The 17816-nt window shown below is 40.3% G+C and overlaps 1 protein-coding gene across 1 annotated transcript in view; it reads right to left on the bottom strand.

Moving 5' to 3' along the window:
- Positions 1 to 2070: 2070 nt before the first annotated feature.
- The window catches only part of CWF19L2 (CWF19 like cell cycle control factor 2), a 140137-nt gene continuing 124391 nt past the window's right edge, over positions 2071 to 17816 (bottom strand). Inside the window, exons 15-18 of the mRNA XM_059418267.1 lie at positions 12977 to 13132; positions 10443 to 10523; positions 5548 to 5649; positions 2071 to 2739 (exon numbers count right to left, since the gene is read on the bottom strand). Coding sequence (XP_059274250.1) covers positions 2596 to 2739; positions 5548 to 5649; positions 10443 to 10523; positions 12977 to 13132 — 483 coding nt within the window. The 3' untranslated portion in view covers positions 2071 to 2595. The remainder of the gene's footprint in view (positions 2740 to 5547; positions 5650 to 10442; positions 10524 to 12976; positions 13133 to 17816) is intronic.

Here is a 17816-nt window from a genome sequence, read left to right as displayed (position 1 = left end):
CCTTGCCTTTGGAGACTTTTTTTTTTTTTTAAGATTTTATTTATTTATTTGACAGAGATCAGAAGTAGGCAGAGAGGCAGGCAGAGAGAGGAGGAAGCAGGCTCCCTGCTGAGCAGAGAGCCCGATGTGGGGGTCAATTCCAGGACCCTGAGATCATGACCTGAGCCAAAGGCAGAGGCTTAACCCACTGAGCCACCCAGGCACCCCTGGAGACATGTTTTGAAAGAAGTTGCTGCAGCTGAAATCGAAAAGGTTGCTGTCTGTGTTTTCCTCATGGATTTTGATGGATTCCTGTCTCACATTGAGGTCTTTCATTCATTTGGAGTCTATTTTTGTGTGTGGTATAAGGAAATGGTCCAATTTCATTTTTCTGCATGTGGCTGTCCAATTTTCCCAACTCTACTTGTTGAAGACTGCCTTTCTTCCATTGGATGTTCTTTCTTGCTTTGTCGAAGATTAGTTGGCCATACAAATGTAGTGATCCGAAGAGGCACATGAACCCCAATGTTTATAGCAGCAATGTCCACAGTAGCCAAACTACGGAAAGACCCCAGATGTCCATAGGCAGATGAATGGATAAAGAAGATGTGATACATATACAATGGAATACTATGCAGCCATCAAAAGAAATAAGATCTTGCCATTCTCAACGATCTGGATGGAACTAGAGGGTATTATATACTGAGCGAAATAAGTCAGACAAAGACAATTTTCTTATAATCTCACTGATACGTGGAATTTAAAAACTGAGGGTTTTAGAAGAGAGTGGGTGGAGAGATGGGTGAGCCCGGTGATGGGTATTAAGGAGAGTGCAGATTACATGAAGCACTGAGTGTTTTACACAAACAATGAATCATGGAACACTGTACGAAAAACTGTATGGTGACTAACATAATAAAAAATTAAAGAATCATGAAGTTTGTTTCTTTTAAATAAAAAAAAAAAAGAAACAATAGGATCATAGGGGAAGAGAGGAAAAAATGAAACAAGACAAACCAGAGAGGAAAACAAACTATAAGAGACTCTTAATCTCAGAAAATAAACTGATGACTGCTGGGAGATGGGGGGTAGGGAGAGGGTAGTTGGGTTATGGACATTGGGGAGGGTATGTGATATGGTGAGTGCTGTGAACTGTTTAAGACTGGTGAACCACAGACCTGTACATTTGGGGCAAATAATACACTATATGTTAATTAACTGAATTTAAATTAAAAAGCAGGGGAGAACTTCTCTTGTGCTGACACTATTTATGTACGTTTCTCCTTCTCCACTAGACTATACCATAAAGGAGGGGAAGTACTTTTCATTCCTGCGCTACCAGCACAAAACAAAGTGCCCTGCAAACAACTGTTAACTCACAGATTAAATAAATAATCATTATACATTCCTCTAAGGCCCTGCAGTAAAGCTCAAGAATCTGGAAACAGCAGTCTTTACTTACTTTACAACACTATTAAGTATCTATCTGATAATTATAATTAAATTCAACTTGCAAATATTGAGAAATGGAAACCATTAAACTTCAACTTACATGTGAAATTTTAAAACTACAGTTGGGACATAAACATTTTTTAACACACCCAGGAAAGAGCCTGATGCCAACGTGGAAAAGACCCGCAGAGAGTTAGCATTTACTCCGCAGTATGCACCACACTGATTCTAGGTCATCAACATTTCATGACCAGATGTCAACGGTCAGCTCCAAAACCCAGGATCTTTGAAAACCAGTCACAACAGAAATATCTTCCATGTTAAAAAAAAATAGGCGCACTCTTACAGCATGGTCATATTTTATAAGTACATGGCTTCCTACTGACGCCAAGTGTGAGAACAAAGGAAAAATGAAGCAGCTCAGATCAAGTGCAAGGCAACAGATGGGGCTCCGGACATTTAGAATACTCTCATTACTTATGATTTTGTAATAATACAATCCCAAAGTGACGGCTTGGCTTAAATTTTTAACTTTCAAAACCCAAACAATTGTGTTATTTGGAACAATTACCTTTTAAAATTCCCCAAATTCAAAGACACTATTTAAAAATCCAGAAATAAAAACAAATCATGAACACATTATGCTTCACTGAATTCTTTATTATTCCTGGGACATTCTTTTTCCTTTAATAAAATAGAAAAGCCGTGACGACTGGTAGAAAAGTAAGAGCCTTTCTATAAGATGCTGTGAAAAGAAATTGCAATTACCGCTGAATACGCCAATTTGGTTTAAAATATTCAAGAGAATTCAGACAATAGTCTTCACAACCTTGAAGTAGACCCACTTCCCTCTGAACCAATGATCTGCTACAACTCCCAGATAATTTTTCAGAAAAGTCTTTCCACGTCTTCAACTGCACAGTTCAGAACACAAGACGTAGCAGGTACAGAAAAGGAACGTGGGCGGGGCCCCCCTGCCCAGTCACTACAGTGCAGTCTGCGGGACAAGGCAGACAGGAAACACGACCCAGTGATGCGTGGGTGTCTGAGACCCAGCGCGTGACTTTTTCTCCTCTGGCCATAAGGTCAGTAGTGTAGTTAGAGACAATGGAAATAAAACTGAAAGGAATCTGAAGAAGAAATTTAAAAAATGAAAGGTATGACTCAACATTTTTTACTTTTGGTGAAGTCGAATGGTTTCCACCACTGAGCAAACTGCAGGGCTTTCTTCCTCTGATCCTCAAAGCTTTCCCGGATCCCTTTCCTCCAGAGTCTTGGTTCTATATCCAGCATCCCACCAATGATTTCCTTGTAAAGAAGGAGAAAAATACAGACGCAGGTCTGAAAACAGAAGGAAACTATTTCTGTTTATTCTGCTACTAAACAGTAGTTCTCTGTGAGGATGTTCAAATTTTACATAAATATTAGTTTCAGGTAAAAAAAAAATCTTATTTTCCAGTATGGAGGTTCCTCAAAAAGCTAAAAATAGAAATACCCTACAAACCAGCAATAGCATTACTAGGTATTTACCCAAAAGATACAAAATTACAGATTCGAAGGGGCACATGTGCCCTGATGTTCACAGCAGCCCAAGCGTCCACGGACTAAGGAATGGGTAAAAAAGATGCGGTCTACACACACACACACACACACACACACACACAGTGGAATATTACTCAGCCATAAAAAGAATGAAATCTTGTCACTCGCAACAGCAGCCCAAGCGTCCACCGACTAAGGAATGGGTAAAAAAGATGCGGTCTACACACACACACACACACACACACACACACACACACACACACACGGTGGAATATTACTCAGCCATAAAAAGAATGAAATCTTGCCACTCGCAACAACATGGATAGAACCAGAGAGTATAATGCTTAGGGAAATAAGTCAGTCAGAGAGAGACAAATACCGTACCATTTCACTCAGATGTGGAATTAAAGACACAAATGAACACGGGGGGAAAAACAGAGAAGTAAACCAAGAAACAGACTCTTAACTAGAAAGAACCAGCTGATGGGGAGGTGGCAGGGAGGTGGGGGACACAGGTGATGGGGATGAAGGAGCGCACCTGTGGTGCTGAGCAGCGGGTGTCGTATGCAGGTGCTGAGTCACTGAATTCTACAGCTGAAACTACTTTTGCACTGTATGTTAATTAGTTGGAATTTAAATAAAAACTTGGGAGGAAAAAAATCCTCATTTTCAATTAGTTCTAACGATGCAAACCATCTAATTCTAGGAGTGCTAGCTGTGTCTCCTGTCACGTAATGTGTCCATTTTGTTGCCTGTTAGTACATCCGCCAGAGAGGAGCGCAGGGCAGAAAGAGAGGGTGGAATCTGCTTATTTTGGTCCTTCTGAGCTCTTCTGGGAAAGGTGTGGGAAGAAGGTAACCAACACGCAGCAACTATGAACTGTGCTATTGGACCGCAGACCAAGCTCAGGCTCATGTTCTCTCTGCCACCCTGTATATTTATAAGCAAGCTTCTTCCACTATTTTTTAAAAGATTTTATTTATTTATTTGAGAGGGAGAATGACCATGAGAGGGGAGAAGGTCAGAGGGAGGAGCAGACTCCCCATGGAGTTGGGAGCCCGATGTGGGGCTCGATCCCCTAACTCCGGAATCATGACCTGAGCTGAAGTCAGTTGCTTAACCAACTGAGCCACCCAGGTGCCCTCTTCCACTATTAGCTGGAGATTTTTTATCAGGAAACAAAATCATACTTTAATACTAATCTAAATAAACTAAGAATGAAAAATTATAAATCACCTTCATTTAAAAGTCACATTCCAAGGCCCTGTAAGAAATGGATTTTCATTAGTCTGCTTATTATCATGCATGATTTCCTCATGATTCTCCTCCTGTGCTGTTAGCTACAGAAATAAACGCGACTTAGGCTTGCAAGTATCCATGCACACAAGGGAGTGGGGGAGACACGTAACGCGTAGAGGGCGACACAGGAAAATGCTGGACTCAGTTAAATTCTGCACGTTCAGTCTCCTACAGGGCTGTGTGGTGAGATCTTGGACAACATCTTTACTGTTTACCAGGAGGACCTACCGTGTTCAAGCAAGTACCAAGTACCGCAGGGGAATACCATGAGAACTGGCATACAGCTAGGTGCCTTCCGAGAACTGAGCCCAGAACGTGGGGCTGAGGAAGAAAAGCCAAACTACGCACAGAGCCATCTTAGAAAGCAGATGAGGTAAACACCAAAGCAGACTATATGGAGACTCAAAAACAGAGGAGTCTATTTTTGGGTAATTCAGAAAAAGCTTCATGGAAAAGGAAACCTTCTTCACTGGCAAACAAACAAAGGGACCAGTGGAGACAATAATTTCTGGAAAACATGAGCAGAAAGGCCTGAGCTACACTTGATTAAAAAGGCACTTCTGGAACTATGATTTGCTCAGACTGTATTACTCCTCCAGCGGTCACATGATCTTCATTCCAGTCCCTGATACAAACTTACACACTTCCCAGATACTCAGCAGGCCCTGAACGTACGGGCTGCACCCCGCAGGGCACGGTGCCATGACAACAAGTACCGGCAGTCTAGAGCGACCTTTGCACACCAGCCTGGGCACCTGGGAACGGAGCGAGACGACGTGTATGAGCGAGACGACGTGTATGTTCTTCTCAGACCACAAGGTGCTTCACTGTGCATGAGGGGTCGACTGCAACCACGAACGAGAGGAGCTTGCACCCCTGGCTCTGTCTGAAGCTCAGCCTCTTCATCCGTGAGGTGACCAGAGCGACAACAGCTCCAGAACGGAGCGCTCCAAACAGGACGCGGCTCACCAGCAGCTCGCTGAGAGCATGGACGGTCGTCCCCTTCCCCGCACAAGGCTGGTTGGCTCCACAGGAAAGCAGCCACCAGCTCTCGGACCGTGTCCGTAAATGCTGGATTGCCCAGTGACAATCATGACTGTTAGGAATATTCTGGGATACTTTTCTTAATAGTTTCTAGCTTCTTCCTCTAAAAACTGGATGGAACAGTACTCCCCATCTTCACTCTATATTGTGCCCAAAGTTTCGAGTTCCCTTTGAAAGAAAAGTGTTACCAAATTGCTAACCTCTGGAATTTTATTCAAGCTGTGAGCATACCTTTCCGAAGTAATGAGGGAATTTGTGCTGATCTTCAATGACATGGGCAAACCCTCCTTGGAGGCCAAAATCCACAGCGAAGTAAGGTAAGCCTCTGGGCACCTAAACAAACAGATAAATCACATATGAGCACAGTCCGGCTCAGGAAGTTCCTGAGTCCCTGCTCCTGCTCTGAGACGTGACAGTAATTAAGCACCCCTCTAAGACAAATGTATATAATAAATTTCCAACTCTAGAAATACTTAGGCAATGACTTAACTCTCAAAGTGAAACATTTCATTTGGTAACCTCTCAGCCAGACAGCTCTTCATAACATCCAGCAATTATAATCAAAACCAACTATTTTCCTGTCTTTGGGGAAAACAGGAAAGAAAAGGTACCAATTTTTTCCTTAGACTACAAAGAGAATAAGGACATGGTTTCTTTTATTTCCCTCACAAAGCAGAACAGGGAGAGGCATACCCATATACATAGAGTTTTGTTTATAATCTGAGACTTTACTACTACTGATTTACCAAAGATAAACTAAACCCAATCACATTTTTTTGATTAACTGAAAAAATGGGTTTAATAATAGTTCATCAACCTCATCTCAAAGTTTATCCAGGATTAAGTATTATCTTTTCTTCTCTCCTTTCTATACACACACACACACACTCTACCTTGATTGGAAAAAGTCCATAATTTCTGGCTTTATCAATTAAGTAGATCAGTCTCCTTGCAAGTTTTCCCTCTAAGCCCTAATTCTGTCACTACACATTACGCAACTGGGTCGTGATCCTAATATACAGCTGGCACTTATGCATTTTTGACACTGAATCACACATCTATTTAACTGTATGTATTTTATATTGTGTCCTTGAGAAGGCATGACTTGGAAGGAGATAATACAGTATGGTGGAAAGACAGTGGTCATCATGAAATAATATAAAGCAGTTAAAATTAGGGCTTAGAAAGAGTTGTTCATGTTACAGGAAAAGCGTAAGAAAAAAATCAGTTTACAAAATAGTTTATAACATAAAATGCAGAGAAGTGGGTAGCTATTTTGTGCCTTTGTGGGTTTTTTTTGTATTTTTACATTTTTAATATACGATAAACATGTATGACCCTAGAGAAGAAAAGACAAAGTCAAGGAGTCGACCACAGCTCTGCTTCTTAGACCTCTGTAACCCCAGGCAAGTAATTTAACATTTCTGACTCTCATGACAACTGGAAGGATGAACTAGGAGAAGGCACGTAAAGGGCCTAACCCAATGCATGGCAAAGAGAAGGTTCTTCAAACACTACAGCCTCTTCTGTCTTCCAAACAACAGTGCTTTGTCCAAACATGGTGGTCAAAGAAAAAAGGACAGAAGGCTCCGGGAGAATATTTCTGTCATCTGAAGAAGGCAACCACCTGTGAGTCATGAGTGGGAATGGCTACAATGATACAGAACTACATCAACTAACCGACAGTACTTCCAAAGAAAGGGAAAACTTGAGGAAGCTATCTGTGATGACGCTGCCCATGCCTTCCGCTCGCATCACGCTGTATTTGGCAGAATAATGGCCCTAAAATGTCAGTGTTCTAATCCCCTATTTGCCATGAATAGATCACCTCATATGGCAGAGAGACTTCCTAGGTGCAGTCAACTTATGATACTGAAAGGAGGAGATATCCTGAAATTGGCCCACATGGGCCCAATGCAATCACAAGGATACTTGTAAGGAAGAGTCAGGAGAGTCACTGTCAGAGAAAGCCTGGAAAATCCCACACTGCTGGATTTGAAGATCAAGGTAGGAACCACATGTCATGCAATGTAGGAGGCTTCTAAGACCTAGAGAAGGGAAGGAAACGGATTCTTCCCTGTGGCTTCCAGAAGGAATGCAGGCCTGCTAATGCCTTGATTTCAGTCCAATGAAACCCATTTCCTATTTGGGACCTCCAGAATTATAAGATAATAAATATGCATTCATTTAAAACACTAAGTCTGTGGTAATTTATGACATCACCAGTAGGAAATGAACTTACACACCAAGAGTCTCAACAGCCTGTGATGTGACTGCCGGGCTTTTCCTACTGGTACACGAGGAACAGGAGCTGCCAGGGGCCTCTCTGTTCTTTCCCCGCAGGCCACAGAAGGGAAAACCTGCCGCCCTGCCAGAATGGCGGGGAAAGATACTGACAGAATTATGGCAAAACATTGATGGTAAAAAACAAAACAACAAAACCACCAGTAATATTTGAATTTTCCCCTTTTATACTCCAGATCTCACTCCTGACTTCCTGTAACTGTCCTTGAGTTTGAAGGTCTCTGGGTAAACCCGAAGTTTCCTTGACATGGACCTTCCTCAGTTTTAAAAATCCCTAAGTGTGCTTTTCAATTAGTTATTACAAAATTAAACTTAAAATCATACTACTTAAAAGTTCAGGAAGAATTCACAGGAAATCTCAATAAAATAGCCCTGTGAAAAATGAATACCTTTCTTAACTAGTTAGTTAGGAAAACACAGCTGTTCTGCAACAAACACACAGATTTCCCTTGTTTGTTCCAATGAACTTCACACAAACTTGATGCAGGCAAAGAAATTAAGATCCAGAAAGGAAAAAAAATGGGCATTAAAAAGAAAGGCTAACCTCACCACATAAAAATATAAGTCAAAAAAGAATCAGAATGAATTACCAGTATGTAAATCTCTGCTAGAAGCTAAGGATCTACCTGCGGGGTGGTGGTGGTGGTGGTGGTGGTGCTGTGAATCACACCACCCCATGAAGCAGATAAACACTTATGAAACTACCAAGGACACAGAGCTTGAAAAATAAGTATAATGAGGTTCTTCCAGAATAAAAATAACATTAAAGTAAGTCAATATTTCCACTTTGTGCTCAGAAACACTTTCATCATTTTCAAAAGACAGTGGAAAGCTTGTTAACTTAAAAAGTGACCTCCTTTGGAATTATTCCTAATACACAAGTTCTCTTCACAGCTCCATCCACATAATTGCCAAATCCTAAAGCTAAGAGGTTATCTGGCTCATTCCCTCTCTGCTGTGACTCGCAGATACTAGGTGGTGACTTAGAAAAAGCAGCTGTTGGTATTTTCGCAAAGCTTTAAAGTAGAATGCACAACTACCATTCCTACAAAGACTGGTTTCTCATTTTCCATATTGGTTAAGTTAATATTAAAGCCCTCGAGGTATTTAACCCAAGTCCTGTGCATGTTCTAATATCTAGAATAGGTAGTAGATGGTTTACCCGTAAGAAAACTGCATATACAGAGTAATGAATGGAGAATAATACATTTCTTCTATAATTTCTACTTGGAAATATTTTCAAACACCATTAATATCAGGTTATAAAAGAATATTTAATGGCAATGGAGATGATGTGAGAAGTGAAAAACTCAGGCACAACAAATATGCCTACGTCAGATACCTTTTTCGACAGAGTCACAGAAAACAAACAATCACAGAAAACAAACAAAGAGGATGTTTGGGAGGAATGGCTTTTGTTTTGTTCTTAAATGTATTGTCTGGTCCATTTCAACATCAAGTAGAGAGAAGAAGGCTGGAGACAGTGTTTTACCTTTGAATTAAAACTATCTTCAGTAATACAATGAAATTTCAATCTTCTAATTAAGATACAATAAATGTAATAAGAAATCCTCAGTTAATTTATATCAGGAGTTTGGCTTTCCAAAAGGAGAAACAGAAGGAAAATAGGCTAGTGTCATCTACTAGAACATGGGTCAGCCTATTTAAAAAAAAAAACTTATTAAAGTTTTAATTTAGGGGCACTTGGGTGGCTCAGAGGGGTAAGCCTCTGCCTTCGGCTCAGGTCATGATCTCAGGGTCCTGGGATTAAGCCCCGCATCAGGCTCTCTGCTCAGTGGGGAGGCTGCTTCCTCCTCTCTCTCTGCCTGCCTCTCTGCCTACTTGCGATCTCTCTCTCGTCAAATATATAAATAAAATCTTTAAAAAAAAGTTTTAATTTAAATAAAATATTCTGGACTTTGCAGATTATATGGTCTCTGTTGCAACACTCAGCTCTGCCCTCGTGGCATAAAAGCTTCCAAAACAACACAGAACCAAGTGATGCAGCTGTGCTCAACACGTCATTCACACACTCAGCCCGGGGACAACAGTACAGGCTGGAGTGCCCCTCCTCCCACCCGGACCCGAAGCCCCACAGGGTCCGCAGTCCTCTCTGTTCTGTTCCACTGCTTATAGGAGTGCCTGGTAAGTAGCTGTCACTCAACTAGCAACTGTACAATAAATAACTTCATGAATAAAAGAACAATAAGGAATCCACAGTTCTGTTCTACTGCATTTATATTTCTAGAGAAGAGAAAGGTCATTGCAGGAGTATTCAACTCAAGCATAGAATGTCTGAGAGATAATCTAGCAAATCAAGACTAACTGGGAAACGTGGTTAGGAAACTTCACCAAGAATAATGAAGCCATAATCTAACTCAACCACTGTTTTACAGGAACCTACCAGGGAGTCTCTGTACAAAGGGAAAAAGAAAATGAAGAGGAGCCTGTAGGAGAATATTTCCCTCATTGTAATTCAAGCGAAAAGAAGGCCCCTCTCACACATGTTCCACAGGGGCTGCAAAGCCCAGGACGGAAGCTCCTCTGGCTGAGTGTGATGCTGTCATTGCCAGTTACAGGCACTACACGGGCACTGGCCAGGAGGTCAGGAACACATAACACAGAAACATCTGAATAAATAGGCATTTGCTATACCAAGTAGGATGGAAATAATCTCTTATTCTTAGAACTCCTTTACCTTTGGTCACTCGGCCAAATGGCCTCTTTCTCAAATATCATGTGAAAATTAATGAAGATCCTAAGATCCTAAGTACCAGGATCATTTCTTATACAAGGCGGGGGGGGGGGGGAGAGACACTTACAGACTTTCTGATGTCTTTTGAAGAGAGATCGATCAATTTCTTATTCATAGACCATTCTTCGTCAGACTCCATTATGGCTTTCTAAGAAAAAGACATTTAACAATGAAAAAGTAGTTTATAAGCAAATACAAAGAGATAGTTTAAAAGTAAAGTAATATAGTGAATTAATCAAAGAATATTATAATGATAGTTCATTATTTTGAATGGTTAAGGCTTTCATTTGTTATTTAAAATTGGACCTTCTTGGGGTGCCTGGTGGCTCAGTGGGTTAAAGTCTCTGCCTTCAGCTCAGGTCATGATCTCAGGGGCCTGAGATTGAGCCCCGCATGGGGCTCTCTGCTCAGCGGGGAGCCTACTTCACCCTCTCTCTCTCTGCCTGCCTTTCTACCTACTTGTGATCTCGGTCTGTCAAATAAATAAATAAAATCTTTAAAAAATAAAATAAAATAAATTTGGACCATCTTGATTTTTTGAAAGTCCTTTCTTTACCAAGATAATTATTTTACTCATTCTTAATTCTTGTACTGACTTCAAGCCCAACTTTACATGACAAACACAATCCTTAATAAGACTAAGCAGTTTAGTATTGAACGTAAGTTTGCAAATATTAAAGTTCACAACTTCCTTAGCTCATTCATAAAAATCTATTCAAATAAACTTGTTTAGTTTGACTGCCCTTTTCCAAATATCAAGAGTGATTTATACACTCTGTGGCAACCAAGCATTTGAACGATCTCTGGCCCTATAACAAAGCAGTAAAGATGCAGGGAAAGAAAAAAATACACAGAAATGGCATTATAAGACTTTCTAGGCTAAGCAACAGAACTAGTATTTATGGCAAAGAAATATTTAGTAGAAAAGCCGGGATAATGAGTACAAAATATTCTCATTTTTGTACAGTTATCATTATTAATGAAGCAAATCTTAAACCTACAATTAACATTCAAATAAGCCCAATTTCAAAATATCAGCTATACTGATGTTCCATATTTAACAGTCATGGGCTGGTGCTTGTGTTGACACTAGACGGTAGCATATTCAACATAAAACTGAAGTCAGAACAAGTAAATCCATCTTTACTGATCAGGCAGGGGGTTCCGTGTAGAAGTAACCCAGCCTCCTACATCTCTGTCACCCAACAGGAGCTGACAGTGGCTGTTTCACATTCTGCCCTATTACCTCAATGCCGACAGTCACAATCACCTAAGACTCTCCTGAGGAATTATTAAAAAAAAAAAATTAATAAAAGTATAATAACCTCTTTCCCACTTGGTTCTGTTTAACATAGAACTAGCCTGGGTTTGGGGATTAACCAGCTTATTCTATTTTAACAGTATAATCCTTGAAATCCAAGAGTCAGTTGTTTTTAAAAATCTCTAGAGAGGGGTACCTGGGTGGCTCAGTCAGTTAAGTGTCCAACTCTTGATCTCAGCTCAGGTCTTGAACTTGAGGTCATGAGTTCAAGCCCCCCATTGTGGGGCTTAGTGTGGAGCCGACTTAAAAAAATATCTTGGGGCACCTGAGTGGCTCAGTCACTTAGGCAGCTGACTTGATTTCAGCTCAGGTTATGATCTCGGCGTCCTGGGATCAGGACCTGTGTCAGGCTCTGTGCTCAGCAGGGAGTCTGCTTGATGATTCTTTCTCCCTCTCCTCCTCTCATGCATGCATGTGTCCTTTCTCTCTCAAGTAAATCAATAAATCTTGGGGAAAAGATCTCTATAGAGAAAGGAGACTTTCATTGTCTCATTAACCTTAATAGGTTTTATAATCTTTCTTATTGGGATGTACAGTCCATATTAATGAACTTGACCATCCTGTATTGTCTAAATGTTGCATTGGAACGTCTTTCTATAGCACTTTGCAAACATGACCTCCTTTGTTCACTGCACGTGTTACTAATTCACACATGGCTCTACACATAAGCATTTATGCTTGTCTGTAAGACACACTGCATTCAGCTCAGTAGCAAACCATGCTATTCAGTAAAAGCTGCCTGAATATTACAATGACACTTGACTGATTAAAAACTCTAGTAACTGCATGTCCAAAAAATGTACGTCAAGGTTGGACACTGGTTTCTTCTGAAAAATAGCACAACGAGGTATTAAATACTAAAAGAGCAGTAACTTATTTCAACAACTGTAACCTGTACTATTTGTATGTAACTATGTTTAGGTCTTGTGAATTTCAGTAGGTTTTCTAGAATTAGGACGATAATTTTGACTTGAGAGTACTTCAGTGGAAAACCCTTATTTTTCATTTGAGAAATGAGAAATTAAAATAGAAATTATAAATGACCACTTGACAGTTTATTCATACTTATAAATAAGCATGCTTTTTAAAGGTCAAAGTTCTAAATGTCTCTCCACAGAATTCTGTAATACAGCAGAATTTTTTTTGTGTGCTTTACTTCATTTCCTTAGATGGAATCTGATTTAAGTACATAGGAAAAAAAATACAAGAAAAAAGGTAACCACATTCGTAAAACAGCAAGGTAGCAGAAAAGTACGCACGCAAAGTCCATCCCCAAATACCTTAAAATAGATGGGAGCCATCTCGCCCACTTCCTTCGGAAGAGGAATGCACTCATAAACCATATGACCATGCTTCTTCATGCCCATGTATGTTTCCAAAAAGATGCAGTCCAGTCCTTTATCTTCAAACATCTTTACCAATGATTTTCTGAACATCTGAAGGAAGGAACATGGCTACGTAAATAAAGCACTTGAAAAAAATACAAACTATGAAAACAGTAAAAGGTAAACTCAATCCCTTTGAAATAAAAAATAAGTAGCAAACAACAGTTAAATTCTGTACTGTTACCTTATAGTTACTTTACTTTCTAAATCTACTACATAATTTCACATATTTAAGCAACATTTCTTTAAAAATTGGAACTACTCTGCATAGTTTTACGTATATATTGGAAATGGTTCCAATAAACTAAAATAAGTAAAGGAAGAGAGAAAAACAAACTCAAGTAGTAAAATATGCGGAACTGACAGTAAAATCAGAGGAAAATATCCACAAGCCAAGAAAGGTCCTCCTAGAAGGTAGGCGTGGAATTTCCTGCCAGTTGTCTGCCTGGGCTCACAGCATCTCTCTCTGCTGGTTCCCATGTATGTCTGCCGACCCTTCACCGGTAACCTTGCGCATTCAAGTGGTCCCCTATTTTCACAGAGAATCGTGTCCTAGCAAATGTATGAAAGTCAAACATGCTAAAGTTGAAAAGTAAGAGTGTATTCTTTTCCCAAAGAACTCAACATTGTTATAACATCCCTCCTTCTTGCTATCTTTTACTTGCTTATTTCTTTAGTTATTTCACACTCATAGGCCTGGGGGTCAGTTGTTTGTGGAGCTCAGACGTGCAGTCTGGGACGTCCACACGGATTCACGGGACAGCCTGTGTAGAGCAGGATGAAGCCAGGGGCTTCAGTGGGGGAAGACAGGGGGCCAGGCTGAAGACTAGGAGCCAGAAGCCAACTCCCCACCACCACCAAGGTGTCAAAGAATCCTAAATTGAAATGTGGCTTTGTGGAGTGTCATATGTTTGTAAAGTGCTACTATATTTGCCTAAGGAGGAGGAAGAAGCATTTTTTACTTAGATTTGTGAGTGGATTTATAGCTTTCAAATATTTAAAATTTTAAAATTATGATTGTAGATCACATTGAAGAAAATACAGAGAGATCCCATATGCCTTTAACCCAGTTTCCCCCAATGGTTACACATTACAAAACCGCAGTCCAGTATCACAACCAGGATATCGACGTGGATACAGTCAAGAGACAGAGCAACCCCAGCCCCGTGAGGATCCCTCCCACCGCCTGCTCACGGCTACATTCTCTCCCATCACAGCAGCTGCCGCCAGTGGGCTCTCTGCTTCTGTAACCCTAGCATTTCCAGTGTTCTATAAATGCAATCACAACATCTTTTGAGGTTGCTTTTCTTCACTCAGCACGACCCCCCAGAGATTCAACCAGGCTGTCATTCAGACACTGTCCAGGACAGCCACGTGGAGATGGGTGCGCAGACTCCCCACCCAGCCTCCGCTGACACTCAGAACGGTGAGAGGCGACGGTTTATGGCTGCGTAGGGGACCGGAGTTCTGGGATTCTGCCAGGTCTGCCATAATTACTTATTACTGATCATTCATTGCTTTTCTGTTTTGTATTCATTTTAAGTAGGAAAAAAAAGAAATCAAGTAACTGTAACCTGATGTCAACTAGAAAGACATCTAATAAGCAACGGACACAGGATTGCTTTTTGTTTCTGACCACAGCTCCAGAGAAGTCCAACACAGTCTCTTTACTGCAGACACTCCATTTGTTGGTAAACCCCAAAGCCTTGGCTAATAGCCTACGGGGTTGTAGACTTTCCACCTATAATCTCATTATAAGGTGACCATGAGATAAATCATTATAAATGACTAAAGATGATTGTTTCCCCTTTTAAAAATTCTCTGACGTTGGGGCGCCTGGGTGGCTCAGTGGGTTAAGCCGCTGCCTTTGGCTCAGGTCATGATCTCAGAGTCCTGGGATCGAGTCCCACATCGGGCTCTCTGCTCAGCAGGGAGCCTGCTTCCTCCTCTCTCTCTGCCTGCCTCTCTGCCTACTTGTGATCTCTGTCTGTCAAATAAATAAATAAAATCTTTAAAAAAAAAAATTCTCTGACGTTGGTACTAGATAAAATTAAATTAATGGAGACATTGCACACACAAATGAGGTTAAATTATGATAAAAAATAAAAAAATATATAAACTATTGACCTGGATATCTACATGATAAAATTAATCATTCAAATTTTGCAATTGCCAAAGCTCTAATTTAATTTCTGCAGATAAAAAAAAACCCTTCCCGGGACGCCTGGGTAGCTCAGCTGGTTGAGCAGCTGCCTTCGGCTCAGGCCATGATCCCAGCGTCCTGGGATCGAGTCCCACATCGGGCTCCTTGCTCAGCAGGGAGCCTGCTTCTCCCTCTGCCTCTGCCTGCTGTTCTGTCTGCCTGTGATCGCTCTCTTCCCTCTCTCTCTCTGATAAATAAATAAAATCTTTGAAAAAAAAAAAAAAAAAACCCTTCCCCCAAAAGCTGTTTTTATTAAACTATTTCACTTTCCTCTTCCTAAGAGAAAAAAAGATTAATAATTTCCCAGCCTCCCTGGGACTTGGGTGGGGACATATTTAATTCTGGGCAATGGAATGCATATAGAAATGGTAGTGCCACTTGCGTGACAAGTGGCTTATGTGTCACTTGAAACAGTTAAGGGGTAGTGTGCCTTTGTATTCATTTTCTTTCATCCAAGGAGCTCAAAGAGAAGGACTCCACCACAGAATAGCCTTTTCATGGAAGGAATATGGATATATGACTGAATGTCTACAGGCAATCTGCCTTGGAGAACTGCCCAACCCACATGGGAATAAGACATAAGAAATTAACTTTGGGGGCGCCTGGGTGGCTCAGTCAGTTGGGCGTCTGCCTTCAGTTCAGATGATGATCTCAGGGTCCCAAGATCGAGCTCTGCATTGGGCTCCCTGCTTAACAGGAAGTCTGCTGGAGAGGGGGAAGCTCTCCCCGCTCTGCCCCGCCCCTCTATATTCGTGTACTCTCTCTCTCACTCTCTTTCTCGAATAAAAAATTCTTAAAAAGAAAGAAAGAAAGAAAGAAATGCACCCTTGCTTTCTCCAACACAGTGAATTAGGTTTTGTTTGCAACAGCAGTGAAGAACATTAACCACATTCTTCCCTCCACTCAACTGTATGTCCCAACGGTTACCTTCATAGGCCTTGTATCACATGCACAAAAAAATTAAAACACAAAACCTAATGGAAATATACAACTGGTTCTATAACATAGGTTTTTAGATTGTTTCTATTTTGTTAATATGTTTCTGAATTCTTATTATGAATATATTCAATTAATTGTTATTTATTTCATTACTAAGTTTTGTGGTAAGATAATCTTCCGTGTTAGAAAAAGGAAAATCGGGGCACCTAGGTGGCTCAGGTCATGAACTCAGGGCCCTGGGATCAAGCGTAGCGTTGGCTCCCTGCTCAGTGGGGAATCTTGCTTCTCCCTCTCCCTCTGCTCCCCACGCCGCTCATGCTCTCTCACTCTCTCTCTAATAAATAAATAAAATCTTTCAAAAAAAAAAAAAAGACAAAGGAAAATCACCACTAGATTAGAACTACATATTTTAAAACTAAGCTTTTTTGAAGATGGTAGAAAATGGATAAAAAGCAGAAGCAGCAACAATGTTTGCTCACAGCCCTCTCCTGCTTTAACTGTTTGTTTGGATGCTCGTTCTGGATACTCTCTGGATAACAGTGAAGAAGACGGACTCCAGAGGTCATCAATTAAAAATGAAAACTCAAAAGACCTAAGTTAGCAGTGATACAAGAATTGCTCAGTATTATATATAAACATCATGCAAACACTTTTGGGGAGGACACACACACACACTGAAGTACTTCTCTCTGCATATAAAACCTTTAATTTAAAAATATGAGTTTAATGACATAATCTGAGGTTATACTCCTCTCAAGCAGGATTTTCCCAAAGCTCAATATAACACATACACTACACATGTTGAAAAAATATTCATTCCTTAAGTTATATGACAACCAAACATTGAAGAAACTTTTATTTCATTATTATAAGATACCGAAACTATTTTATGCTTCAGAGAGATATAGCTACCCCTTGATATAGGGATGACATAAACTTCCCATATTTCTTGTAGGAAAAAAACTCTATCCATTGGGTAATCACTATTTTCCACATTTCTAAACTGTGACTACTCACCCAAGTGCCATTCTTCATTTAGTTAAACACATCTGGACTAAAATATCTTACAATATATTTTAAGTAAACTATACTACAGAGTGTTACAATTCTTATTTTGCCGCATTACAACAATTCAGGTAAATATAAATACAAAATTTTGAAATGAAAATTATTTTACTTAAAAATATCAAAGCTATTTAGAATTGATCATGTAATATTAATACTATAATTTATTCAAGTTTTCTAAATAGAACATGTCTAAAGATAAAGTTATCCCAAGATAAATATTATGAGACAGCATACAATGTATATATTTAACTCTATAACCTTCACAGAGCAACCACTCAAAATGACATTGAAGTAATTTTTAAAACAGTCCAAACTTACCAGAACAGAAAGAATTAGAGAAGAATCACCAAAACTCAGATGACCCCAAAATATCTGACCTAAACACTGGAAAGCTGGTTCACCCTGGGTGGCGTGTGGTGCGTGGCTGGTTAGCAGGGAGAGGACAGAGAAGGAGGCCACGCTACACTGCAGAAGCCTCGGAAGGCTCAGGAATTGGCAGCACCAAGTAGCTGCAGAAGTAGAGTG

Source organism: Mustela nigripes, chromosome 1 (assembly GCF_022355385.1).
Source record: "Mustela nigripes isolate SB6536 chromosome 1, MUSNIG.SB6536, whole genome shotgun sequence".
Lineage (NCBI taxonomy): Eukaryota > Metazoa > Chordata > Mammalia > Carnivora > Mustelidae > Mustela > Mustela nigripes.
Note: the sequence above shows the minus strand (reverse complement) of the source record. Positions and strands in the feature narration are given on the sequence as shown.